The sequence below is a fragment of the Suricata suricatta genome, chromosome 10, assembly GCF_006229205.1.
Source record: "Suricata suricatta isolate VVHF042 chromosome 10, meerkat_22Aug2017_6uvM2_HiC, whole genome shotgun sequence".
In the NCBI taxonomy this organism is placed as follows: Eukaryota; Metazoa; Chordata; class Mammalia; order Carnivora; family Herpestidae; genus Suricata; species Suricata suricatta.
Window position 1 is genome coordinate 117,620,102 of NC_043709.1, and position 27,773 is coordinate 117,647,874.

The 27,773-nt window shown below is 36.4% G+C and overlaps 1 protein-coding gene across 1 annotated transcript in view; it reads left to right on the forward strand.

Annotated features, from left to right (window-relative positions):
* The window catches only part of MALRD1 (MAM and LDL receptor class A domain containing 1), a 759,741-nt gene that overhangs the window by 292,731 nt on the left and 439,237 nt on the right, over positions 1-27,773 (forward strand). The window contains exons 24-26 of the mRNA XM_029955581.1: positions 4,649-4,805; positions 9,257-9,367; positions 13,454-13,667. Coding sequence (XP_029811441.1) covers positions 4,649-4,805; positions 9,257-9,367; positions 13,454-13,667 — 482 coding nt within the window. The remainder of the gene's footprint in view (positions 1-4,648; positions 4,806-9,256; positions 9,368-13,453; positions 13,668-27,773) is intronic.

The following is a 27,773-nucleotide window of genomic DNA, read 5'->3' on the forward strand; positions in this document are numbered from 1 at the left end:
AGGGCTGCTTTATGTCCCAGTATGTGGTCTATCTTGGAGAATGTGCCATGTGCACTCTAGAAGAAGGTGACTTTCCTAACTTCAGGATACAGAGTTCTAAATATATCTATCAGTTCCATCTGTTCCAATGTGTCATTCAGGTCCATTGTTTCTTTAGTGATTTTCTGTCTGGTTGATCTATCCATTGCTGTCAGTGGAGTATTAAAGTCCCCTCAATTAGCACATTCTTATCAATAAGACTGTTTCTGTCTGTGATTAATTGTTTTATGTATTTGGGCGTTCCCAAATTTGGCACATAGATATTTATAATTGTTAGCTCTTCCTGATGGAGAGACCCTGTCATTATTATATAATGTCCTTCTTCATCTCTTGTTACTGCCTTTACTGTAAAGTCCAGTTTGTCTGATATAAGTATGGCTACTCCAGCTTTCTTTTGGCTTCCAGTCCCATGATAGATATTTCTCCATCCCTTTACTTTCAACCTCTTCAGGTTGAAAATGAGTCTCTTGTAGACTGCACATAGATGGGTTTTGTTTTTTTAATCCATTCTGCTACCCTGTATCATTTGGTTGGAGCATTCAGTCCATTTACATTCAGTGTTATTATTGAGAAATGGGGGTTTAGAGTCATTGTGTTCTCCCTAGAATTCATGTTTATAGTGGTGTCTCTGGCACCTTGTATTCTTTGCAACATTTCCCTCACAGAGTCCCTCTTAGGATTTCTTGTAGGGCTAGTTTGGTGGTCACGAATTCTCTCAATTTTTGTTTATTTGAGAACACCTTTATCCTCCTATTTTGAATGTCAGGCTTGCTGGATAAAGGATTCTTGGCTTCATGTTGTTTCTGTTCATCACATTGAAGATTTCCTGCCATTTCTTCCTGACCTGCCAAGTTTCATTAGATGGGTCTGCAACCACTCTGATAGGTTTCTCTTTGTACATTAGAGCCCTTTTATCCCTAGCTGCTTTAAGAATTCTCTCTTTATCATTATATTTTGCCAGTTTCACTATGATATGTCGTGCTGAAGGTCGATTCAAATTACATCTTAAGGGGGTTCTTTGTGCCACTTAAATTTGAATGCCTATTTCTTTCCCCAGATTTGGGAAATTCTCAGTTATAATTTGGTCTAGTATCCCTTCCGGACCTTTCTCTCTCTTTCTTCCTCTTCAGGAATTCCTATGATAGGGATATTGTTCCATTTGATTTTTATCACTGAGGTTTCAAATTCTCCTTTCCTGCTCCTGGATCAAGTTCTCTCTCTTTTTTTTTTTTTTTTTCCCGGTTTCCTCTTTTGCTATAACTATGTCTTCTAATTCACCTACTCTTTTCTCTGTGTCTTCAGTTCTTTGGGTGGCTGCCTCCACTTTATTATTCACCTCATTTATCACCTTTTTTAACTCATCACACCTATTTTCAAAGTTCCTAGTCATTGTTTCAGTTGCTTCTCTGATGCTTTTTTCAACCCTAGAGATTAATGTTATGACAACTTTTTAAAATTCTTGTTCAGTGATGTTGTTTAGATCTGTTTTGAGCAGTTCTGTGGCTGTGACTTCTTCCTGGAGATTCTTCAGGGGAGAGTTCTTCCGTTTTGTCATTTTGGCTAGTTTTCTGTGTCTTGTCAGGTTTAAAAAGCTCGTTGTGCACCTGTTAGTATTGCTCTGTTAAAGGAGGCTTATTGCCTGTCCAGGGCCTGTCATTTCAGGAAATATTCATTTAATGGTGTCTCTCAGTTTCTCGTGTTGTGCCGTTGATTATTTTATTTCCCTACTCAGCGATATTTGGGACTCGCTGTCAAGTACCTTTGGCTTGTTTCTTGGGGTAGCCCTGAAACGGAAAACAGACAGACAAACACGGAGGGAACAGAAACACGCAAACACACAGACAAATCAAACAAACAAACAAATTAAAAGGAGGAAAGGAAGAAAAGGGAGAGAAAAGAGGAGAAGAAAATACTAAAGGGGGGCAGAGACAACAAAGGACAATGGACAGTCTAAAAGTGTATAGCCAGTTGAGGGGAGAGAGAAGGATGAGATAAGGGAGAATATATGTGAATGGCAAGCGAGGAAAAAAAAAAGGGAGAAAGGAAAAAGGAAAATAAGGAGTAAGGATCGCGCAAGGGTGGGGGCAGTTTTTTTCCCTTGTGCTACCTGCATTCGGGATTTGGGCTGCTCAGTGGTTATATATGGAGTGAGAGTTTTTCTCTCCGTGAGGAGTTAAACATTCTTTCTCTATTCTCTAGAGACAGTACTCTGAACGTGTTCAGTTTCTCTATCTCTTCCCTTTGCCTCTCAGGTTCTCCGCATGCTTTCCCTGTGTTGGGCTGGGGCTCTCACCTCCCCTGCCCTTCTCGGGCTGGCCCATTTTCCAATCTCCCCAGTTTGTACTCACTCACTCAGGCATCTTTGAGGTTGTTTTCTTTCTGGAGTCTGTATTTTCTCCTTCAACTCTTGCAGATGAGAGTAATGTCTTTCTCAGTTCAATAGATGGGGCAGACAAAGTTTACAGAGCTCCCTTCCTCTCCGTCATCTTGGCTCCTCCCTAAAATATATTTAAATAAAACTGACCTAAATTAATGGAGACTCAGTTTGAGACTTGGAAAGCCTTTTAGACCTGTAAGTAGAATTCTAGGCCAGTTTGCTTTCTGTTTTCCATGCTTTAATTTTTTATATATATTTTTCTTCCTTATGTGCCCCTTCTAAATGTATTCAGTTCTTTAGAGTACATTTTACCCACATGAAAATATTTCACTCACATATGGAATCCAAAAAAACTGAAACAAATGAATAAAAAAAAGCCAAATGGAGTCCTAAGTACAGAGGACAGTGTGGTGGTTACCAGAGGGGAGGAGGGGATGGGCAAAATAGGTAATAGGGATTAAGAAGTACAAAATTTAAAAAAAAATTTTTAAATGTTTTTTTTTTCATTTTTGAGAGACAGAGAGAGACAGCGCGAGCAGGGGAGGGTCAGAGAGAGAGGGAGACACAGAATCCGAAGCAGGCTCCAGGTTCTGAGCTGTCAGCACAGAGCCCGATGTGGGGCTCAAATCCATGAACCATGAGATCATGACCTGAGCCAAAGCCGGATGCTTAACCAACTGAGCCACCCAGGCGCCCCCAAGAAATACAAACTTTAAACTTCCAGTTATAAAGCAAATAACTCACAAGGTGAAAAGTATAGCTTAGGGACTATCATCAATAATGTTGTAATAATATATGGTGACAACATTTTTCATGCTGAGCACTGAGTAATGTATAGAATAGTCACATCAGTATGTGGTGTATCTGAAACCAATATAACATTGTATGTCAATTATACAACACTAAAAAATTAAATGTTAAAAAAAAGAAAATACACTACACAAAGCTGACCACATTATTATAGAAAAAGAATTCCATACAATCAAAGTATTACAGATTAGACTTGGTAAATTCAACCTTTACTGTAATTTGTGCACATTGAACCAACTGATACATGGATTCACAATCAAAATAGTAGAATAAAAATTTTCTTTCTCCCTCCCCTTTTCTTTTTTACTTCTCTGACTCATCAAATAACCTTAGTCACCACCATCCCTTAATTTACAAAGCCTTAACCATTCATAGACATTAGGGGGATACACAATGTTCAAGGAATTTAAATATAATGTATCATACTAGCCCACGTAAACTGAGTACAAAAAATATTCACATAAAGGTGTTCACCTGTAAGTCCTAGATTACCAGCTTCTGTGCCCAAAAAGAAAATTAAAAAAACCCAGATTTAACAAGTAATATTTGAAACTAACTTTGTGCCTGGTTTTAAACCTCTCTTGCACCCAAGTCAGCCCCACACGAATGTTAAATCTCTGTAACCTACTCCCTTGAGGAAGGAGGCCCATGGGGCATGAAAGATTTCGTTAAACTATTCCTAAATAAACTCCCTTCCTCCCGTGGCCTCTCATGGAAACAGATGTGTCAACTGGTGGCAGTGGATTCACCTCTAGATGGTCACTGAGGGAGCTTATGTTAGCCAGTCCTCAAGTCCTACCTCCTCATTTCTCCTCTAAGAGCATCTCTCTAGAGAGAGGGGGAGACACAGAACCTGAAGAGGCCTCAAGCTCTGGGCTCCAGGCTCCAGGCTCCCAGCTGTCAGCACAGAGCCTGAGGTAGGACTCAAACTTGTGAACCGCATCTGGGCTGGAGTCTTTTAGATGCTCAACTCACTGAGCCACCCAGGTGCCCCCAAATAGGCTATGACTTAGGTGAACATTGAATACACTCCCTGAGTAAGACAGCCATGGAGCCAAACCTCCTCTGGGTGGGAGGCAAGAACTCCCGCTCTCCTGTCCCAGTGTGTCTGGGATGAGATGAGGCTAAGGCCCGCAACCATAGTCCCAGGGCCCAGGAAGGGGTCCGATGGAGCGTCTTGATTGACAGATTGTGGCCGTCTCTTGGCTACAAGTAAGAGGCAGTAGAATAAGATTTCTGTTGAGGATTCTGAGTTATCATTATGCCATAAAACATTATTATGCTTTAGGAAAAATTATAGAACAATAAATTATGGTTAATGATGAACTATATAAAGTATACACAAAAAATGATGAACTATATTATAGTTTATGATTCTCTCTCTCTTTCTTTAATCTGATAAATGCTTTGTCCCTTCCCCAGAAATACCACAGATGGCTGGTATCTGTATGCTGACAGCTCAAATGGAAAATTTGGTGACATGGCTGATATCCTCACTCCTGTTATTTCACGCACGGGGCCAAAATGCACTCTGGTGTTCTGGACTCATATGAATGGTGCTACAGTTGGTTCTCTCCAGGTATTACTTAAGCGATTGCACTTTTTAAATCTTCTCCATCAAAATTCATACCATACAGTCTAGTGTTACTACAATAGTTTACTAATAAGTGAAAATGGAGAATTGTTAACACCTGACTCATTTCAGTATGATATGATCAAAAAAGAGCTTTAACAGAATGGGACCTGAAAGGCTAGTAGAATATTGGTTTTACTATTTGGTTTAGGGTTATTATCTTTTACTATGAGGTTACAGCTTCTGTGTCCTAAAGTTTTTTACTTGAAATGTTTCATGTAGGTTTTAGTATCAATGTTCTAGGAATACCCGTGTTCTGAGAATAGGGCAAATGAATTCGACCCTCTTTGGTGATGTTTGGATGTGCACTCTTCATATTGATGGTAATGCTGCTGCATTTCCTGGTTGTCTTTTTTCAAATTGTTTCTTTATGAAAAAAATTAAACTGTTTTCAGAATTACTCTTTAGATTGTTTGAAGCTGTTTCAATAATCTCACAGGCAACTGAAATAGAATGTTCATTCAGAGTTCCTATTTTTTATGCCCATTGTCCCAGCACCATTTTTTATAGGAAAAACTCCGTACAAAATCACCTATCATACCTGGCTATCTCTAGTGCTTTTCAAATTGGAATAATTCCTTACTCTTCTCTAGACTGCTACAACATTTATATTTTAAAATATGATCTAATCTAGTATGTAGAATCCAATCATTTTAGATTTATTTAATGTTAAATATGTATATTGGCTGTAATATCATCAATATTATGTTCTTTTCATTGCATCCTAATGGTAGTACATGATACCTATAGGCTTCATTACTGTTATTCGCTGTGTTATCAATAGATATTTTATGAAGCGAGATTTTGATGGTGTGTAAAATCCTGCTATCAAGTCAGTTTTACTTGCTAGTTTTTGAATCGTTTAGTATTTTTAGCTGGAATTAATTTTACTAAGATGATAACTCAATTGTGATTTTTTAAACTCCATTATTTTGTTCACATTTGTACATTGGTTTTCCATTGTAAAAAAACACCATCATCCCCACCACAACCAACAAAATTATTTCTCCATTTATCTCTCCCTTAATTGATTTATATAAGTGTGGATTCATGGGTTCCTTTTGTATTCAGTTGGTTATCATCTATTACTATTATTTATTTATTTATTTATTTATTTATTTATTTATTTATTTATTTATTTTTTGAGAGACAGAGACAGCCTGAGCAGGGGAGGGGCAGAGAGAGAGGGAGACTCAGAATCCGAAGCAGGCTCCAGACTCTGAGCTGTCAGCACAGAGCCCGATGTGGGGCTTGAACCCAGGAACCTTGAGATCATGACCTGAGCTGAAGTTGGACACTCAATTGACTGAGCCACCCAGGCGCCCCTACTATTATTATTGGTTAATTGTGAACTTGCCCCAGATTTGCTCATAAGATACTCTTTAAGCTGACTTCTGTGTCTCTTTGACAAGTCCATTAGTCTTTGAGCATTTTCTTCCTGTCTGTCTAAGGAGATGTTCCAGACTTATGTTATTTTTATCCTGTTCCATCCCTGGAGTTAATTGTTTTCCCAGAGGGTCCTGATTCCTTTTAGAAGACCAAGTTATATATAAGCAAAACAGAATCTCAGTGCAGATCCCTAGATCCTGTTTTCCCATATAGGGCATGGTTTATAGAATATATGAGGTTTTTTTTAAAAATTGTTTTAATGCTTATTTTTGAGAGAAAGAGAGAGTGTGAGGAGTGGAGGGGCAGAGAGAGAGGAAGATACAGAATCAGAAGCGGGCTCCTGGCTCTGAGCTGTCAGCACAGAGCCCGACATGGAGCTCGAACCCACAAACTGTGAGATCATGACCTGAGCCGAAGTCGGTCACTTAACTAACTAAGCCACTCAGGTGCCCCAAATATATGAGGTTTTAAGTGATATTTAAAATTGCATCATTACAGAGAATGAGCCAACTCCATTTTTAAATATGTCCATTTCTACTGTTTCATAGCCTATGCAGCATTTTCCAGGAAGTCATGTCTGAAAGATAAATCCCAGAATTGTAGAATTGTTTGCCATGAGCAGTTGTAGACCAGGGATATCTTACTAAACACAAGCACAGTAAAGGGCTGTCCCCTTGTCAAATACAATCAATCTGTTTGCCAAGAAGTCCATGTTGAGAATATTTGCCAAGAGTTCACAGTTAGGTTCCCTGCTCCCCAATAGAGAGAAACAGGCTGTAGACCTGCTGGTTTACCACTTCTTTCCCCAGACCTTCATTGGAATCTTAACATTAGGTGCTATGGCTCTCCATTTTATCACTATATTAATCTAAGATTTTCCTGGCTATATTAAACATTTATTTTCCCCAAGTTTTAGATAAACACAGTTCACAAATACAGGTAGTTTTTATTGCTTGCTTGTTTACATGTTATATTTATATATCGGTTTTAGAAGAATTATCTCATTGGGGCACTTGGACAGCTCAGTTGGTTGAGTGTCTGACTTCAGCTTCAGTCATGATCTCATGGTTTGTGGGTTCAAGCCCTGCATTGGGCTCTGTGCTGACCTCTTGGAACCTGGAGCCTGCTTTGGATACTGGGTTTCCCTCTCTTTCTCTGCCCCTCCCCTGCTCACACTTTGTTTCTCTCTGTCTGGCAAAAATAAATAAAATGTTAAAAAAAATTTTAGAAGAAATACCTTGCTTATTATAGGTAAGACTCCTTACCAGTAATGATTTAAAAGTAAACTTGTTTGTATGTAAGTATGTATGCATGTTTAATAATCTAAAAGCATTCAGGAGTCATGAATTAAAGTTACAACTGATCATTTCTTTTACATTGACTTTTTAAAAATGGTTTTTGGCAAAAGAATCAATACAATTTACTGCAGGGTTTTCATCAGAAAAATGAGAATTATTTAACTCATGTATTTTATGACTAAGATTAATTATCTGAAAAATACTTTCTTCTTTCAGGTACAATTTTGTATTACTAGGTTAAAAATTATAAAATATTAAAGTGTTATAAGTAATTATCAAAAAATTAAAATAATAATACATGTGATGTTATTTTTGTGCATGAATATATCTTAATGATTTGTTTACAGAGTGCTGTTCGTATAAAGATCTATTTCCCATACTTTTTAAAAGTATTCATCAAAAATGATTTTTATTTGGGGCACCTGGGTGGCTCAGTCAGTTAAGTATCTGACTTCAGCTCAGGTCATGATCTCAAGGTTCGTGGGTTCTAGCCCCATGTCAGGCTCTGTACTGACTGCTAGCTCAGAGCCTGGAGCCTCCTTCAGATTCTGTGTCTTTTTCCCTCTCTGCTCCTCCCCTGTTCATGCTGTCTCTCTCTGTCTCTCAAAAATAAATAAGTGTAAAATTTTTTTAAGTAAATATAATTTTAAAAATGATTTTTATTTTTTCAGAAATTGTTTTCTTGACCTTGATAACATGTTGCTTTAACTGAAATTACATATATACAAAACGTTGTGATACTTTTGTTAGTCTCATATTAGAAATTCTCAAGGGCCTGGAAACTCTACTTCTTTGTTCATTATTGCTTGTTAATTATACTCCAACAAAAATAATTGTTTGAATTTACTTATAAATAAGCAGTAATGAAACCATTAAAGGTTACCTCCACTTTCAAAAGTCAAAACGTTCACAAACCCTTTAGCAGAATGATTCCTTTGGTTGTACACGTCGTATTTTTAAAAAGTAATGTTGTGAAATAATTAAATTAGCCATCTGAGTCAATTACTTTAAAATGTGGAGTTGTTCAGTGTGTCCCTGTTCTCTTCAGTTACTCTCTTGTCAGCTCATTTTGTAGTGTTCTAGTAGGGGAGCCATGATAATTCATTCGTCTGCTGAGACAATTCTGAATTTCCCTTTAGAATAAGGATATAGTACCGAGGAGAGTCTGAGGTTTCAAGGCTCTTGGGTAGAGAGCTCTTCCCCTCACAGCACGAGTCAGGCCCACTCATTCCACCCACACGTGTGGTTAAAAATATTGAATGGGCTCCCATTATAACCCCACTGGCCCCTGTGAACCCAAGAGGATAAAGAAGTAAAGTCATCCTGAAAAAAGCACTTTGGTAAGTAATAAGTGCTTTTCATTCGACTCTAGGAATATTATTTAATACATAAAATTCCAGTTGTTACTGCTGTCAGGTTTTTAAAAGCTAATGTATTTAACAGCTCTTCGTTAAATGTTGCCCAGAGCCTTTGTACTTGACTGACAGACATTCATGCACAGTTTTATTACACAGAGCTTGCGTGGTACCCCGGAGACACATTGCTGTATGGAAAACAAAGACATCTAATGAAAAGTGTCCCCTGCTTTTCTCTAAGGGAATTCATGTTGATATTAAAATTTTTTTAAAAAGTCACTGGGAAAATTCGGAATGTTTAAAATTTATCAAGACAATACTTTAATACCTCTTACTTGATTTATCTCCTCTGTAGGTGCTCAGCAAGAAAGACAATGTTACTTCTAAACTGTGGGCTCAAAGTGGACAGCAGGGTACCCAGTGGAAAAAAGTGGAAGTGTTTTTAGGAGTTCAATCACATATACAGGTTTGTAATCCAAGTAGTTGGGTGATGAAGAAGTTCTTTTAATTTTTTTTCTAGCCCAACTTTATTTCCTCTGCTCATGGCCTTCTGGTCCTCCCATGCCCTTCCCGTGTGTTAGATGAATACCAGCCACTCTATGTAGCATTCCCATAAGAAATTTGCAGTTCCACATATTCTAATTTCTCCTAGTTAGACAACCATATTCTAAGAATAGTTAATACCAACCAGGCTCCGCTTCACAATCAGCCTACCTCCTGTAAAGAACACCTCCCTCTACTAACAAATATATCCTCAGAGACTTGTGGAGTAATTATGTAAATTTATTTGAAACCTAATTAAAAAGACGGACATCTGAAAGCACATTCTGTTGTTGAACCTTATTAGAGATAATAGATATACTTAATTCAAAAATATTTTGTGGAGGCACGAAATTTCATGATGCTGTATTTGTCTTTATGGAGATTACAGTAGTATTAGGAGGATAAGGCCTATATGTATTTAATAAATAAATTAAAAAAAGAACAAGTAGGTCATGGATTAAAATGCTTGAACTGAAGGTAATTATTTGCCAGGGCATTTGGTATGGGTTTTGCTTTTTATGGATTATCAAGAAAATAAGAGCTCATGGATGTGTGTGTGTGTGTGTGTGTGTGTGTGTGTGTGTGTGTGTGTGTTTGGCAGAAGAGAGATTTTCTTGGAAGATGAGGCTTAGCTATTAAGATTTTTAAGATCTGGATCTGGAGAGTGAGAATCCAGAGGTATTTATGCTGGCAACATTTTCTTAGTCTTAACTGCACAAAGCTTAATCTCATGAATTTAAAACCACTTATCTCTAGAAAGAAGATATAACATCTTTGCTAATTATGTTTCCAGTCCTCTGCATACGTAGAAATAGTAGCCAGTTCTCTATGTATATTCAGTAAGTACAGTCATGCATTACATCTGATCGATCAGCCCTTCTCAATTCAAGTGGAAGCCAGGCTCGCTACAGCTGCTTCAAGGCACTGATGCAGCATTGTCCCCAATTTGTTGGAATGGCAGGTGTTATAAATACCACATACATGTTTTAAAGGTTATTTATTTTGAGACAGAGTACAAGTTGGAGGAGGGGCAGAGAGAGAGAGGGAGAGAAAAAGAATCTCAAGCAGGCACCACACTGTCAGTGCAAAGCCCAGTGTGGGACTTCAACCCATGAACCATGAGATCATGACTTAAGCTGAAGTCGGATGCTTAATTGATTGAGTCGACCAGACACCCCATAAATTCCATATATTTTTGACCTCTCGCTGGAGTTCAGTTTTCTTATGGGTCATTTGTAGTTAATTTAGGAAGTTGATAGGAAATAAATTCACCCTGAAGCTGTAATTATTAGACTACAATTTCGTATTACACAATATGAAATTTAGTATTAAAATGATTCCATCTGCTCAGTCTCCAAGATCTTTTAATCAAGCATAGAAGAATCCTCAATAAGAACATGTAGAAGGGTTTGCTGCTGCCAGACATAGGCCCTACCCAGGCAATGAATTCTTACCTAGTTCTGTGCAAGCAGAATGTTTGTATAACAAAATCATGTTCAAAATAACATTAAAGGAGATTTCAGCAGGAAGAATTAATTATTAATTAAGCCTTTCTGAACTTTGCATTTTCATATATTGAAATTTGATTGAGGAGAAATATGCCCACGCTGCTTGAATCTTAATATTAGATATTAATGGCTTGTGAATATTTGATGTTTTTTTGTGATTCACTCATTCCTACAATACAAACGTATTAAGCACCTACCGTGGGCAGAGCTCATTCCTGTGCACTGGAGATAGAGTGGTGAGCCAGGCTTACTGCCCATGATTCTTTCATTTTTACAGTACGATTCCCCTTCTCCTTAGAAAGAGGAATGCCTCTGACCATTGAGTAAAACTAGAAGATACTTTTTGAAATTATATGCTGAATCAGCACAGTGGTTTTCAGAGTTTGATTTGGGAGCTCTCAAACTCAAACTGAGTATTTATTTAAAATATTCTGTATGTAACAACAACAGTCAGTCACATAACCCTTAATATGTGCTAAGTACTCTACCATGACTCTGAAATGTTTTTTCCTTTAGTTTTTAACAGCAGTTGCATAATCACTGTCTGTATTTTATAGGTTAGAATACAGAAAGACCTACACATTAGGAAACCCATTCTACTTGTATATTACAAAATGGCTTAGATAGACTTTAAACATAGACAGTTTATCTAGGGGTCCATAATCCAACTGCTTTGCCATACTGCTTCCCTGATTTTCCAAGATAGTTGACCCTGCTTTTATTCTACTGTAAAAAAAAATATGATTACTCTTTAAAAAAAGTATAATCAGTATTCAAGTCTATGGACTCAACATTTTATGGACCATTGGCGTTGATAAATGATGCAATGATTTGATCATTTGGACATGGCAGACATCTGAGATTCTGTCTATAGGACTGCACATAAAAATTAATAAGAGAACACTTATTATCTGATTTCCTATTTACAGAACATTTATCATATGTTTAAATGTTTATATGCATCCAGACAATAGAGAACCCTTTTCAATTTGTGTTTCAGTGTTTCCTTATAAAAACATTGTAGTCCTTATTTTTTCCAGTTTCATCTCTTTTTAATGGTTTCCAACCTTTCACTCTATCAAATCTGTTTTTCTTTTCTAGCACACCTGTTACGAAGAACAATTTATGTAAATTTGCTATATGAATTTTTTAAAATTGTACTTTTATTTTTTGTCTGTTGATAATTTGAGAGACTTTTTTTTCAATTATTTTATCATCTCATCTTAAAAGGAAAACACACAGGTTTTCATACAGTCATATAAGAGCATAACACATCTTTGGGAAAAATGAGAATTCTTTCGAGAAAAATGATTGTTTAGATTTGCTTAAAGGTGTTTTTGAGTTTGCACAATAAATATTTGTATTAAATCACTGAAGTAAATCTTTATCCCTTGTTAACACATTTCTAATTGTTCTAAATTTTTAAAAAATATATGAATATTTCTGGGGCACATGGATGACTCAGCTGGTTAAACCTATGACTTTGGCTCAGGTTATTATCTCGCAGTTGACAAGTTCGAGCCCCACATCGGGGTCTGTGCTGACAGCTCAGAGCCTGGAGTCCACTTCAGAGTCCAGGTCTCTCTCTTTCTCTCTCTCTGCCCCTCCTCCTTTCATGTTGTGTTTCCCTCTCTCTCACAAAAAATAAACACTAAAAAACTAGAAAAACAATAAAATATATGAATACTTATTATCTTAACACACAAAGAGATATTTGGCATGCAGAGAAATATAATCAAGTACTCTGAAGTAATCTCACTAAGAAATTGGAAACTGAACAGTTTGGGACTATGTTCCATGAAAGTGTCCATTGTTATAAGCAGTGGTCATGCCACAAACCGAAGGTGGCATTTCTAAACATTTTACAACTCCTGTAATGATTTCTAATGATTTTGGAGTTTGTATAAATGGAAGCTCGCTGTCAAACAGAGGAACCCGTAAGGATTTTGTTCGCCACATACATTAATCAAAGGCAAAGCCAAATCTTTATAATTTCAAAGATATGGGCTGTTAAAAAAAAAAACCTCCTTGAGGTTTGATATCTTTGCTTTCACATAGTTGGGATGGACGGATCTAAGGAGTGGCGAGAATTGGGCACAACAGAGTGTGTTCTCATCTTCGTTGTCCTGCTGTGCTCGGTCACCTGATTGGCTGCCTCCCCATATGCCGGGAGGCTGTGAGAAATGAGCTTGTTTTGGATCAGAGAACCAGAGGCAGCAGTGGGTAGCTTCGTGGCTCCTACAGGTTTTCCGTGCCCCCTATCCTAAAAATGTAAACAAGAGGCGGTGGTATTGCTGCTCTCACATTCGTAGGTGTTGAGGGTGGTGCAGACGTCAGATGACAGTCAGACTTCCTGGGTCAGTGTCATCATGGGAGTATTGTTATGAGATCGCAGCCTGATACCCTGTATTGAACGTTTGCCTCAACTTTTGAATTCTTGGGACAGCTCGACTGAAATTTCTTCCTGTTTTTTTTTGTTTTGTTTTGTTTTGTTTTATTAGATTGTCTTTAGGGCGAAGCGTGGTGTCAGTTACATGGGAGATGTAGCAGTGGATGACATTTCCTTTCAAGATTGTTCCCCCCTACTTAGCCCTGACAGAAAGTGTACCGCTCAAGAATTCATGTGTGCAAATAGGCACTGCATTGCAAAGGACAAGCTGTGTGATTTTGTCAACGATTGCGCTGATAATTCAGACGAGTCTCCTTTCATTTGCAGTGAGTGGAAGTTTTCTGTTTCCTTTTGCCTTTGTCTTCTACAACCTCGCACTGTCTGTGGTGTGTTAATTGCTGAAACATATGAAAAGTATGTATGGCTCTGCAGCCAGAGCAGGTAAGGTGATTGGCCTATTTGAATATGTTTCTTTCTCTCAGTACTTAATTTAGAACTGTAATTCATTTAAAACAAGTTGTTGAGGGGCGCCTGGGTGGCTCAGTCCGTTAAGGATCTGACTTTGGCTCAGGTCATGCATGATCTCATGGTTCAAGAGTTCAAGCCCTGTGTCAGGCTCTGTGCTGACAGCTCAGAACCTGGAACCTGCTTCAGATTCTGTGTCTCCCTCTTTCTCTGTCCCTCCCCCACTCGCTCTCTGTCTCTCTCTCAAAAATAAATAAAAAACAAGTTGGTAGGGTCACCTAGGAGGCTCTTGGTTGAGTGTCCAACTTCAGCTCAGGTCATTATCTCACTGTTCATGAGTTCAAGCCCCACATGGGGCTCACTGATGTCAGCATAGATCCTGCTTTGGATCATCTGTCTTCCCCCTCCCCTACTTTCTCTGCACCTCTCCGACTCCTGCTCGCGCGCTCTCTCTCTCTCTCTCTCTCTCTCTCTCTCTCAAAAATAAATAAACCTTTTTAAAAAAATAAAATGAGTTGGGGGCTTGGAGTGTTTACGGTAATTGGTGATAAATTGGGAAACAGGTACCCTCAAAGACCATCAGAGTGGAAACAAGTATTTTTCATGGGAAAGCAAGTTTTGGAGAAAAGACAAGGAAAGCATCCATTGAAGCCAATTCATGCCGGGTTGCCAAACCTCTATGCTTTGATGCATTTTAGAGAGTTGTCATTCCTTTATGTAAAGTATGAGATGTGATAAATTGTTAAAAAAAAAAAAAAGACAAAAAATAAATACCCAGATAATACATTAGACACAGTTACCTTCTAAAGGATATGCATATCAGTTATTTGATATTATAGAAGATCAACTCATAATAAACAGCACCTATTAAAATATCCTTAGCTAAATGGGCCACATCTATGCTCATTTGGGTAAGTCTGTAAAGTGAGCAGTCCAGTCCAGTTATTACCTCATTTCATTGCAAATGAGGTGAATACACATCGTCAAAATGAAGGTTGACAAATTATTCTACTTACTAGTAATAATTTCTGAACAAGAATATTATAGTTTGAGACTTTTTTTTTGGTCTGTTGAACCAAATCTGTAATATCTAGAACAACTTCAGTGTAATAAGAGCTCACATTTGTATAGAACTTTTACATTTCAAAGCCCTTTTATCTACTAATCTCTACCTGATCTTCGTAGAAGCCCTGCGGGGTAAGTAGGACAGATACCATTGGTGCATTCCAAGATGAAGCTGTCAACAGACGTGGTTAAGATTTTGTCAAAGTTTTTAGGACTGATGTTGAAAGAATTGGTCCTAGAACCAGGTGCTTTATGATTCACTGCTTTGCTCCAGCTATCATTCCACCTCTGTGTAAAACTGAGCCTTATAATATATATAAGTAATCAAATAGAACAGACATTTTGCTTTTGCATTGTATTATTCATGTTGCAAGTGTATCTCTTTCTCAAGATAAAATTTAATGCAATTTTTAAATATTTAAAGTATCGATTTATTTATGGTTAAATTTTCCCTGAACTCTTTGTACTTATGTTCTAAGTTTGTAAATATTTCTAGGAATGCTTTATGTATATTTAGGAAAGGATGGTAATGCACTCAGAGAGTCTGAAAATCTGGGAACTTACTGTCTTGGTAGTTTTTCTTTTCTGTGTAGTTGGCACACAGTGTTTCATTAGTTTCAGGTGTACAATAGAGTGACTCAGCAACTCTATGCATACACACTACAAGTATAATTGCCATCTTTCATCATGCAGTGCTGTTACAATACCACAGACTGTATTCCCCATGCTGTATTTCTCATCCCCATGACTTACTCGTTTTATAATTGAAGCCTATGTCTCCAAATCTTCTTCACCCATTTTGCCCATACCCCCCTTCCCCCACTTCTGGCAACCATCAATCTGTTCTCCGTATTTATAGGTTTGGTTCTGCTTTCTGTTTGTTTATTCATTTGTTCTTTAGATTCCACATATGAATGAAATCATATTGTATTTGTCTTTTGCTGACCTATTCACTTAGCATAATATTGGTATTTCTTTTATATGAAAATAAAGGCACAAGTAATTATAGGACTTTGGAAGGAAAGTTGTACCAGAAGGTGCTTTTTTGTGAACAAGTCACTCTTGTTAAAGTTTTGAGGGGGGCTACTTAAATCCGTAATTTTGGAGCAAGACAGCTGAATTGCTTCCAGATATTACAGCATATAGAAAAAAAGTGTTTTTCTGTTCATTAGAACAAATCAACGATAACAAAAAGACCAAACCCTAAAAGAAACCCACATTTTGATACTGGTTCTCATACATTAGTATGAATTTTTTTAATACTTATTTTTGAGAGAGAAAAAGTGTGAGAGGAGGAGGGAGACGGGATCCTAACCCCTGATGTGGGGCTCACACTCCCACACTCTGAGATCATGACCCGAGCCAAAGTTGGAAGTCTGACACTTAGTCACTGAATCACCCAGGCACCCCCATGAGTATGATTTTTTAAATAGCATTGTTTATTTTTACAACGTATTTTTTTTTAAGTTTGTTTATTTTGAGAGAGACAAAGAGAGAGAGAGAATCCCAAGCAAGCTCCATACCATTAGCAGGGAGCCTCATGCGGACTTGAGCTCAGTAAACCATGAGATCATGACCTGAGCCAAAACCAAGTCGGATTCTTAATCAACTGAGCCACCCAAGTGCCCCTATTATGTATTTTTTTTAGGTTTATATAAGTTTCTTTAGTAATTGCTGTACATGATGTAGTGCCTGAACTCACAACCCTGAGATCAAGAGTTGCATACTTTGTTTACTAAGATAGCCAGGTGCTCCTTTATTATGTAGTTTTAAAAATTCAGAGGTGCCTGGGTGACTCAGTCACTTAAACATCTGGCTTCAGCTCAGGTCATGATCTCATGGTTCGTGAGTTCAAGCCCCACGTGGGACTCTTTGCTGACAGCTAGCTCAGACACTGGAGACTGTCTTCGGATTCTGTATCTCCCTCTCTCTCTGACCCTCCTCTGCTCATGCTGTCTGTCTCTATCTCTCAAAAAATAAATAAAAAACCTTAAAAAAATTTAAAAATTCACTGAGGGGCACCTGGTAGGTCAGTGGGATAGGCATATGACTTTGGCTCAGGTCATGATCTCACACTTTGTGAGTTTGAGCCCCACATTGGGCTCTCTGTGTTAGCAAAGAGCCCACTTCAGATCTTCTGTCCCCCTTCTCTCTCTGCCCCTCCCCTGCTCATACTATCTCTCTCAAAAATAAATATTTAAAAATCACCTATATTCCTATTCTACAGTACTAAATGTTTTATTTCTAGAGTGTCTAGAATATCCTATATAAATTAGTTATTATCCTGTATATAATGTAAACTTTGATGCTTTAATTAGACCAAGGAGAATACAAAGAAAATTTCTTTACAATTACCATAGCAGCTGATTTCAAAAAATTTGACTGACACCCAGTCAAAAGTTTAACCTTAAGTTCCACAGTATTTGAGGCTTTTAATATCTGGTTTCTTGAGAATTCTAGGTAAAGACTAGTCAAATACCATGACACTAAGAAAACATCCAAAGTCTCATTAAGTAGAAATACACCATGAAGGAGTGGTGGAAGGAATTTAAAAACTCTTTTTACAGGAATAGATTATCCCTGATAATATACTAGTTTATATTATTTTATAAAATAAACTTTTATAAAAACAAAAGTACTTGCTGCTTTCATTTTCTGTAGATTAGTATAGACTCTGAAAACAAAATCTGGCAGAAAAATGAAAAGGTTATTTTTGGCTTTATTATGTAAATAACATGTCTAAAACATGGGACATGGTCAAAGAAGAAAGTGATTTGTACCTCCAACAACTCTCAAATCTCATCTGAATGTATCTTTGCCACTTGAGATAGGTGCACTTTTGGAAAGCAACCTAATTTTTTGTTGCACCATATACTCCAATTAGCATATTAATTGTCCATTCACAATTAAGAGTGTCTCAGGCCTACTGGAAATAATTTAATCTTGAACCATAATTAGTAAGGATGCTGGATATTTAATCAACGCAATTCATAAGTAATCTGAACCTAATGGGCAAATGTAACCCTGTGTGTATCATCTGCAGGAATTGATTCTTTGCAAGCACACACAGAATACTTAACCAAAAAAAGAGAGATTATATTATTAAACATTAACGGAATTGCTGTTGTTTAAATGGATTAAAGTGACATGGACTATGTCTTTTTAATTAGGTTGGCTATCTTTTGGAAAACAAAAGCTGGAAAATACCTATTGGTAGGAGAAACACATTTTAATAATAACCTATGCTTCCCTCAAAAAAAACCCAGTAAAATAAGAAAATGTTTTAAACAAATAATAAAAATGATGCTTAACAATCTTGTGCCATTTAGCTAAGCGAGTACTTAGAGGAAAATTTATAGACTTAAATTCTTATTATTAGAAACTAATTATCTAATAGTGCAAATTAATGGAATAGAACATAGTTGTAAGACAGAGCAGGTTGGAAAAGGCATAAAATTTTAAAACCCTGTCAAGAATGATCAAGGGAAGTAGAGAAAACAGAAATAGCAAATTAACTTAAATGTGTTTATTGAGAATGTATGTATCAAGAAGTATTGGACACACCTAGTTACTAGTTACATCAGTAGATGAAACAGACAAAAATCCTTTTCCTCACATTCTTGGTTTAAACAGAAAATGTTCTCCCCTTCCCACCACCGCATTTGTTTATAAAGTAAATTACAGACTTTGTTAAAAGGTGACAAGCACTATGAGAAAATGCAGAGTCAGTGCCTGGGTAGTAGCTCTGTCCCTTGAGTGACTGACTGTTGAGTTCAGCTCACGTCATGATCTCACAGTCATGGGGTCGAGTCCTGTATAGGGCTTCACATTGAGCTGAGCATGGAGCTTGGGTGGAATTCTCTCTCTCTCTTTCTCTGCCCCTCCCCTGCTCGTTCTCTCTCTATCTCTGTCTCTCTCATTCAAAATAAATAAACTTAAAAAAAATACAGAGTAAACTGAGGGAGACTGTAAATGGAGGGAGTGTAAACTGCAATATTAAGGAGGTGATAAGAACAGGCCTGGATGAAAAATGTCTAAGTAAATCCTTGAGGCAGGTCAGGGACTTAGCCAACACTTGTTATTTACCTTAAAAAAATATATTATAGCCATCCGGGTCTCTATAGAGTAGAATCTCATTATGGTTTTGATTTGCCTTTCCCTACTAGTAATGTTAAGCATCTTTTCGTGCACTTATTAGCCATTTTGTGTGTCTTTTTGGAGAAATGTCTGTTGAAATCCTGTGCCCATCTCTTTAGCACATTGTCTTTTCTTGTTGAGATGTAGGAATTATTTGTATATTCTAGAATTCAACCTGTTATCAAATATATGATTTGTAATTTTTTTCTCGTTCTGTAGGTTGTCATTTTTAGTTTACTTTTTAATTTTAATAGACTGTTTTTAAAAGTAGTTTGAGGTTCACAGCAAATCAGTTACCATACACACACAGCCTTGCCCATTGTTAGTCCCCACCAGACTGGTGATTTGTTGTAATCACTGAACCTACGTCAATGTGTCATTAACCCTCACAGTCCATCATTTACTTCGGGTTCCCTCATAGTAAAAGGATGTTTGATAAATAATATAGCACACTCTTATACTGAATTCCTAAATAACAGTTTTAGTAAAGTTATTACAAATTTTTTAAACACATTTTCCCTACTGAATATTTTCCAAATCCCTCAAAATAACATTTTTTAGGAATACTAATGTGCAAGTTAACTGTTAAAAAATAATCTAAACTCATCTACTCAAATCTGGGTCCATGGACAAATCTTTTGTTAGAGTTCAGTACCTAAGCTCCATTGTAGCAACATTCTTCAGTGAGTCATATGCACCTTAAAATTTGAGAAGCACTAATCTCCAACATACACAATTTTGAAATTTTTTTCTGATGAGAAGAGAGAGCTGTTCTTCTTTATTTACTTATTGGCACATGCACATGTATCAGGCTTTTAATCATTGGCAATAGTGAGTGTTTTAAATAAAAAAATAATTTTGCTTCTATCTTCTTGAGGAATTTAACTGATACAGTTATATTGAAGTCAGGGTTTAGCAGGTATGTATGTATTTGATTGCCAGATCTAGTTTTTTTGAGATACTAAGAAAAGTTTTAAGTGAACATTTTTGGGCAATATTTATGGAACACCGATTATGTACCAGGGTTTGGATGCAGTGAAAGATGTAGACACATTTCCTGCAATCATGGAGCTTACATCAATTTGGTGGCCGGTCTTATGGTGCAGAGGGACACAAACAAACAAAATAAGTAAAATGGCACACTGTATTTCATAATGGCAAGTGCTCTGGGAAAATGTAAAATATAGAAAAGGGGAAAAATGTTTGAAATGGTGCTGCAGTTTCAAATAGGGCAGAGAAGTCCTTATTGAGAAATTAAACTTTGAATAAAGCATGAAAATAATGAATTAAGCCAAATAATCAGGTATTTGTGACTGAATTTTTTAAAACAGTCAAATATTTTAAGTCAGCGATAATTAAAATACAATTCTTTCTATATTATCACCATGTCAATAGCAATGTCCTTTGGTTTCTATAAATGTGTGAACTAAAATTTCCCAACACATTTAGTTATTCTTTAGGACTTTGAGTTGACTTCTTTATATCCTGACTTACCTTTCTCACTTGTTAGAGCAGAATTCTCACATTTTTGAGTAAACAGATGAATTTTGGGGGAGTAGAGGGTGTGGTTTGATACTATGATACATGTTTTACTTACTGGAAGATTACATATATTGCTTCTCTGCCATTTCCAGTTCAGTGCTCCATCTGAAACTTTTTAGCATATCAGAATTGTGTCCAGTTGTGGCAAAAATGGGATTCGAAGTGTAGGGTCCCCCAGTGGGAGAGTGAGGGTATAGCAATGCACATCACTGACAACCACTGACCTAGACAATTACTTCATTCTTTGTCACTAATCATATAAAGTCTAAACAAGCATCTTGTAATTAACACTTGTATATCTGATGTTTACTTTGCATTTGTTTATTTGGTAAACATTGGGTACCTCTGATGTAAGTGGCCCAGGAGCATAAACAAGCAAAAACAAGATATAACCTACATAATTGTGGCACTGCTTGTCTAGTAAAAGAGATAGGTACAAACATTCACATTATGAATGAGAGTTAGAAAAAGTACAAATCACTTTTGGAGGGGAAAAGGGGAGATAATTCGGTTATATATGAAATACTAATCCCAGCATGACCTTTCAAAAGTAATACATCAACTTGAAAATAACTAGTGTGTTTTTAGAGACTTTATTAATCATAGATTATGAATAGCTTTTGTTTTCCTTGGAAGTCTATGTGAGAAGGCAGGCCAGGTATCATAATGTTAAAAAAAATCAGGTTTCATGTGAAGGATCAGCTTTCTTAAGTATCAGAAGTTCATTATTGTAGACTGTAGCTGAGTGACTGGGATTCAGAAAGCTCTGGTCTTTCCACAATTATTGATACTGGTCCTTGATCTCACTATCCAGTGTTTTGAGCGACGGGTTAGGGTAGTATTTTCTATATTTTGAAATAAAGTAGTTATCAGGAAAAAAAAACATTTCTGTATTAGGAGCATAGTTCAATCAGTTTGTGCATTGCAAATTTTCAAAAGGTTGGTATTATCAATACAGTTTTCTAAATTGTCCCCTAAAACCCTTTTTGTATGGGAACAAATATATTCTGAACATTTGTGAGACAGTCTGAAAACTTTTTCTTAAGAATTTATTATTATTACTTGATAGAATAAGGAAATACAAAGGAACTTAAATTCCTAATGATGTCATCCACTGAAAATTGGGAAATGATGTTTTTTAACTTTGAATTTTGAAGTAATTATAAATTCATAGGAAGTTACAAAGATAGTAGGGAGAAATCTTGTGTACCCTTCACACATTTCCCTCATTACCACTCTAGTATGATATCAAAACTGGGAAACTGACATTGGTTTAATACGCATGTATAAGTTCTGTAGAAATTTATTACGTGTGTAAATTCATGTGATCATTACCACAATGAAGATATTCCATCTTGATAAAAAAAAGATATTCTGTCTTCATAAAGATATTCCTTGAGCTACTCCTTTATAGTTATATTTACTCCTACCATCTCCATCCTTGGGAAACTTGTACTTTATTACCCATTTGTATGGTTTGTCATTTTGAGAAAGTTATGTGAATGGAACCACACAGTATGTGACATTTTGACACTTTTGTTTTCATTCAGCATAACCTTCTGTGATCAATCAAAATTGTATGTATGTCATTTTTTCTTTTAGTGGTACCGTCATGTCCCATGGCATGGATGTACTTACTGTTTTTCAGAGCAGCTGTGTTATTTTACCACCAACAAACAATCCAGGAGAGGTCCAGTTTCTAGCTTCATTGTGAGCATTTGGTATTGCAGCTATTTTGATTTTTGCTGCTTTATTGGTGTGGAGTAATACCTAATCATGGTTTTAATTTGCACTTCCGTGATAGCTAGTGATGTTGAATGTATTCTTGTATGTTTCTTTGCCATCTAAAATGTTTCTTCTTGTAGTTTGCTTATTTTCTAATTCAGCTTTTTAAAATTGTTGCGTTTTGAAAGATTTATAAATGTAGATATAAGTCCTTTGACAGATAAGTGAGTGGCAAATATTTCCCCCAGGCTTTAAATTGTCTTTTCATATTCTTAATAGGAAAAGAGCAAATGTTTTAATTTTATTTTGATATAATCCAATTTATTGATCTTTCCTTTTGGAGATCATGCTTTTGATAATATATCTGAAAGCACAAAGTCTGAGGTCTCAGATTTTTTCTATTTTTTGTTCTAACACTGTAGTATTATATTTCATACTTCAATTTATGACTTATGTTTTAAATTTTTATTTAAGATGTGAAGTTTAGGTCAAGATATTTTTCCACATTATCAGGAGAAAATCAAATTTTGTTGCATGTACAGCAACCAACACAAACATGGAAATTCTACAAACAGTGAGGCAACATGATGCTTATGTGAGCTGAGGAGATGGATAGAGATTTGAGCTTGCAAAGCAGAGAAAGAACATTCTCAGGAAAGTGGGAGGAGATGTTTGGAAAGCAAAGGTTGCCTTCTTGTGTAGGTGAGTTTCCTAGGTAAGGGGGAATCTCTGTTAATAGCTCTCTTCATAGTACAAGCAGGCAGCTGAGGGAGAAAAGGTAGAGAGCTTTCCTTGAATCTGCTGGGGTTTTGTTTTTAATACAAAATAATGTTCCTGCCAAAGTGGCCCATCTTGGGATGACTTGTCCTTGGCCTCTTAGAATATTCTATAAAATAAGTACTTAAGTATTTCATTTTTTGAAGGATTATAAATACTATCACATTTTTGTTTTTTTTAATTTATTTTTGAGAGAGAGAGAGCGAGAGAGAGAAAGAGAGAGAGTGCACTCAAGTGCATGTAGGAGTGTGAGCTGGACTGGGTGGGGTGGGCAGAGAGAGAGGAGACGGAGGATCCGAAGCAGGCTTAATGGACTCAGCCACCCAGGTGTCCCAGTGCTATTACATTTTTAATTTTGGTGTCTATGGGTTCATTGTTGGTATATAGAAATACAGATAATTTTATATACTGAACTCGTGTCATTCATCCTTGTTGACTCATTTATTAGTTTTCTGAGTTTTACAATACATTCTCTAGATTTCCTCTGTAGACATATCATCTGAAAATTGGGACTGTTTTAAATCTTCCTTTCTGGTCTTTGTACCTTGAACATTTGGTAGAAATCTCCAGTGACAAATCTGAGCCTAGAGATTTATTTTTCAGGATTTTTAAAATTCTGAGTTCAGTTTCCTTTATAGTTATGAATTTGTGCAGATTATTTTGTATTGGGGAAGTCTTTGCTTTGCCAAAAATAGGTCCATTTCATCTCAGTTGTCTAATGTGCATCTAGAGCTGTTTATATCATTCTTATTTTGTCTTCTTGATACCCACAAGGTTTGATTTATCCTGTTTCATTCCTAGTATGAGTAATTTATATCTTCTATTTTCTTGGATAATCATTTTTTAAAATTGAAAATGCCAATTAATTTAGAGCAAACATAGCTATGAGCCCTTTTATAAATACAATGTAAGTAATTTGTCAAAATATGATTCAGAGTTCAAGTAGGTGAATTATAAAAACAAGGAATCTTAGAGTTTGAGAGGGTAAAAGAAGTTAATCCAACCTCTTTGGAATAGGATCCAAAACTAAGATTTCTGTGAAGGACTCATTTTTGCTCAATATATGACAATTCATCATAAATTGTTTATCTCCATCCTAGCACATACCACATTCTATTAAAATGAGAGAACTCCACTAGGACATGTTTGTTGGTGGATCATCCCCAACATTTAAATTGCTACTTCTAGTAACAAATGAGTCACTAACCAATAAAGGCATCATTTATGTAACTTTCCTAACCTAACAGACAAGGTAGGTGGAGAGGGAGAATCACCCAATTCCTGCTTAAATACTTTCATAAGAAATAGTACACTGCCTCTTTTCATCTAAGAAAAACCCTTGTTATAATAATGTTTTTCCTAATATTGAATCAATGTTTTCATATTTCTACAGTATGGGTTTTTATGATAATCTTTCTTTTTACTTGTAATCCTCCATGAAAAAACTTTAAGAATTGGCAACAGGTACCATTGATTCTGTGCATCTTTTCTTATTCTTCTTTCTTGTGTTTGTAGTCATAGTGTCTGTATAAATATTCTTGAATTTTTAATAACATCATATGTGCATGATTTTAGACCTCTATTCTATAGTCTTCCCTTCAATGTATGGTTTCAGTTCTCGACATTTCTCTGAAACATGGGAATTAAGTGTTCAGAAAATACCACAGTACCCTAAGTAGGATTAGACCATCACAATATTCAGTATCCCCCTCTTTTTTTTCTTCTATGGTAACAGATTCATATAGCCTAAGAATTTTAGGAGTTTAGTTTTTATTCTTTTAATTAGTCTTATGTTGATCATGACTAAGAACAATGAGTAGGAATTTGTATGAATAAATAATAAATAAGAAAGATTCCAGGTAGTAAGAATTACAAAGATAGTAGTAAAGACCCAAAGGAAAGAGAGATCACCTGGTGAGTTTGTGGGAAATATTAGCATCTGGAGCATTTAGATTAAGAGGGTAGAATAGCTAGAAATGAGTTCAGAGAGACAAGGAGGGGAATATAGTAGTCCATGTTAAGAAATGTATACTTTAATTGGAGTTACAGAGAGTCATTTTAGGATTTTAAATAGGGAAATAATATAAAATTTAGTGTTTTGTTTTTTTTTTAATTTTTGAGAGAGAGAGACAATGCAAGCAAGGGAGGGTCAGGGAGAGAGAGAGGGAGACACAGAATCTGAAGCAGGCTCCAGGCTCTGAGCTCTCAGCACAGAACCTGACACGGAGCTCAAACCCACAAACTGTGAGATCATGACCTGAGCTGAAGCCGGATGCTCGACTGACTGAGCCACCCAGGCGTCCCTAAAATTTAGTGTTTAGAAAAATCACTCTGACAGTAGTGTAGATGACATTAATTATGAAGGTGTGGGGATCAGTCAGGAAACTCTGTCAGTATTCTACTAAAGACATAATAGTTTCAGGGTGTATTCAATGAAGATGGAAATGAACATGTTTAGAAGAGAAAAATATATAAATGTGATTGTTAACTCTGGAGGATTTCTGGGTAGGATAAGTGAGTAACTGGAAGTTTCATTTACTCTTCTTAGTTAGTGAAATAAGAGAATGAGGTGGTTTTAAAGGACCTTATTTCACTTTTTGATTTGAGTTTGAGATATGTGTGGGTCTTCCAAATGGAGATCTGTCCAATAAACACGTGGCTAAATAGATCTCACGCTTGGAAAGGCATTTCTGCAGGAGACATAAAAGTGGGAACCATCAACATATGATGATAATGAAAATAATTAAATGGATAATATCAGATGAGGGTATATACAATGGGAAGAGAAGAAATTGGACAGGATCAATACCTGAATATACCAGTATTTATGAGGAAGATGTTTATAAGAGATAGAGAAAGGAAGTAACTAGAAGGAAAAGGAAAGAGAGAAACCCAGAGCCTGGTGTCCTAGAAGACAGGAAAATTATAATTCTGAAAGGAAGAGGTAGCCAACATTGTCAAAGATGCAAACATCAAATAAGTACTGAGAAATCTCCATTAGATTTAATAATAAGTGGGTAATGGGCAATCACCGAGTGTCATTTTCAGAAAATGATGGAAATACAGGTTTGGAATTACTTTTAACAAGACAGTGGTTTTCAATGTATTCCCGACCTGCAGTCATTCAGATGACCCCTATCTCATCTATTTACATTTAAACTGAGAGGTAGGATTTGCCACTTCCTGATATTAAACTTCCATTATCATAGTATCTACCAATCATCAAGCCTACCCAAACTAATATAATCAGTATAAGCAGATAATCTAGTTGCATGGTTACATACCTTCCCCATATCTTCATTCTATCACAAATCAAGTTTTTCCACTTATATTAAGAAATAATTGACCTACATCATTTTTATGTTTAGTGTGTACAGCATGATGGTTTTATTTACATATATTGTGAAATGATTACCACACCAGTTTCAGCCAACATCTGCCTTCTTATTTTATTTTATTTTATTTTATTGAAATGTTTGTTTTTGAGAGAGTAGGGGAGGGAGAGGGAGTGGGAGAACGGGCAGAGAGAGGAAGACAGAGCATCTTCTGACAGCAGAGAGCTCAGTGTGGCGCTTGAATGCCGGAACCATTAGGTCATGACCTGAGCCCAAGTCAGATGCTTAATTGACTAAGTCACCCAAGTGCCTCTATCTTCTTATTTCAGATAAAATGAAAAGAAAAGAGGAAAAAAGGAAAAAATATTTTTACAAGGAAAACTTAATTATCTTAAGAACTTCTCTGTATACCATTCAGTGTTATTAGCTATAGTCATCATGCTATACTTACATTACTCTTACTTGTTTCTCTTATAATTGGAAGTTTATACATTTTGATCACCTTCCTCCGATTCTTTCTCCTTCCACCCTCTACTTATGGTAACCAAAATGTCTGATCTCTTTTTCTATGAATTTTTGTTTTGTTTACATTTGACATAAAGGTGAGATCATGTTGGATTTGTCTTTTTCTGACTTACATCCTTCAGCAAAATGCCTTCAAAGTCTATCTTTGTTGTCACAAATGGTAGAATTTCCTGTTTTTAAAAATGTTTATTTTTAAATGTTTTACTTATTTTTATGAGCGAGCGAGCGAGAGAGAGAGAGAAGGAAAGAGAAAGAGTGTATGGGGGAGGGGAGGTGGAGGAGGAGGAGGCAGCAAGAGAGAGAATCCCAAGCAGGCTCTGCACTGTCAGCATAGATCCCAACACTAGGCTCAGTCTCATGAACTTTGAGTCATGACCTGAGCCAAAATCAAGTCAGACACTTAACCAACTGAACTACTCATGGGCCCCCGGATTTCCTAATTTTTTATAACTATATACTATTCTTGTGTGTTCACGCGCCTGCACACGCACAGGTTTTTTATTCATTCGTCCATTGATGGGCACTTAGTTATTATAAATAATACTGTGAACACATGGGTGCAGTTATCTTTTTGAGTTAATGTTTTGTTTCCTTTGGATATATTTCCAGGAGTGGAATGGCTGGGTCATATAGTTATATTTTCAATCTATTGAAAATCCTCTATATTGTTTTCCATACTGTCTGTAACAATTTTCCATCTCACCAACATTGCACATAGTTGCCCTTTACTCTACATTCATGCCAGGATTTATTATCTCTTGTTTTTGTTTTTGTTTTGATATTGGGCATTCTGTAGGCATGAGAGGATATCTCATTGTGATATTTGCATTTCTCTAATGATGATTGATGTTGAGCATGATT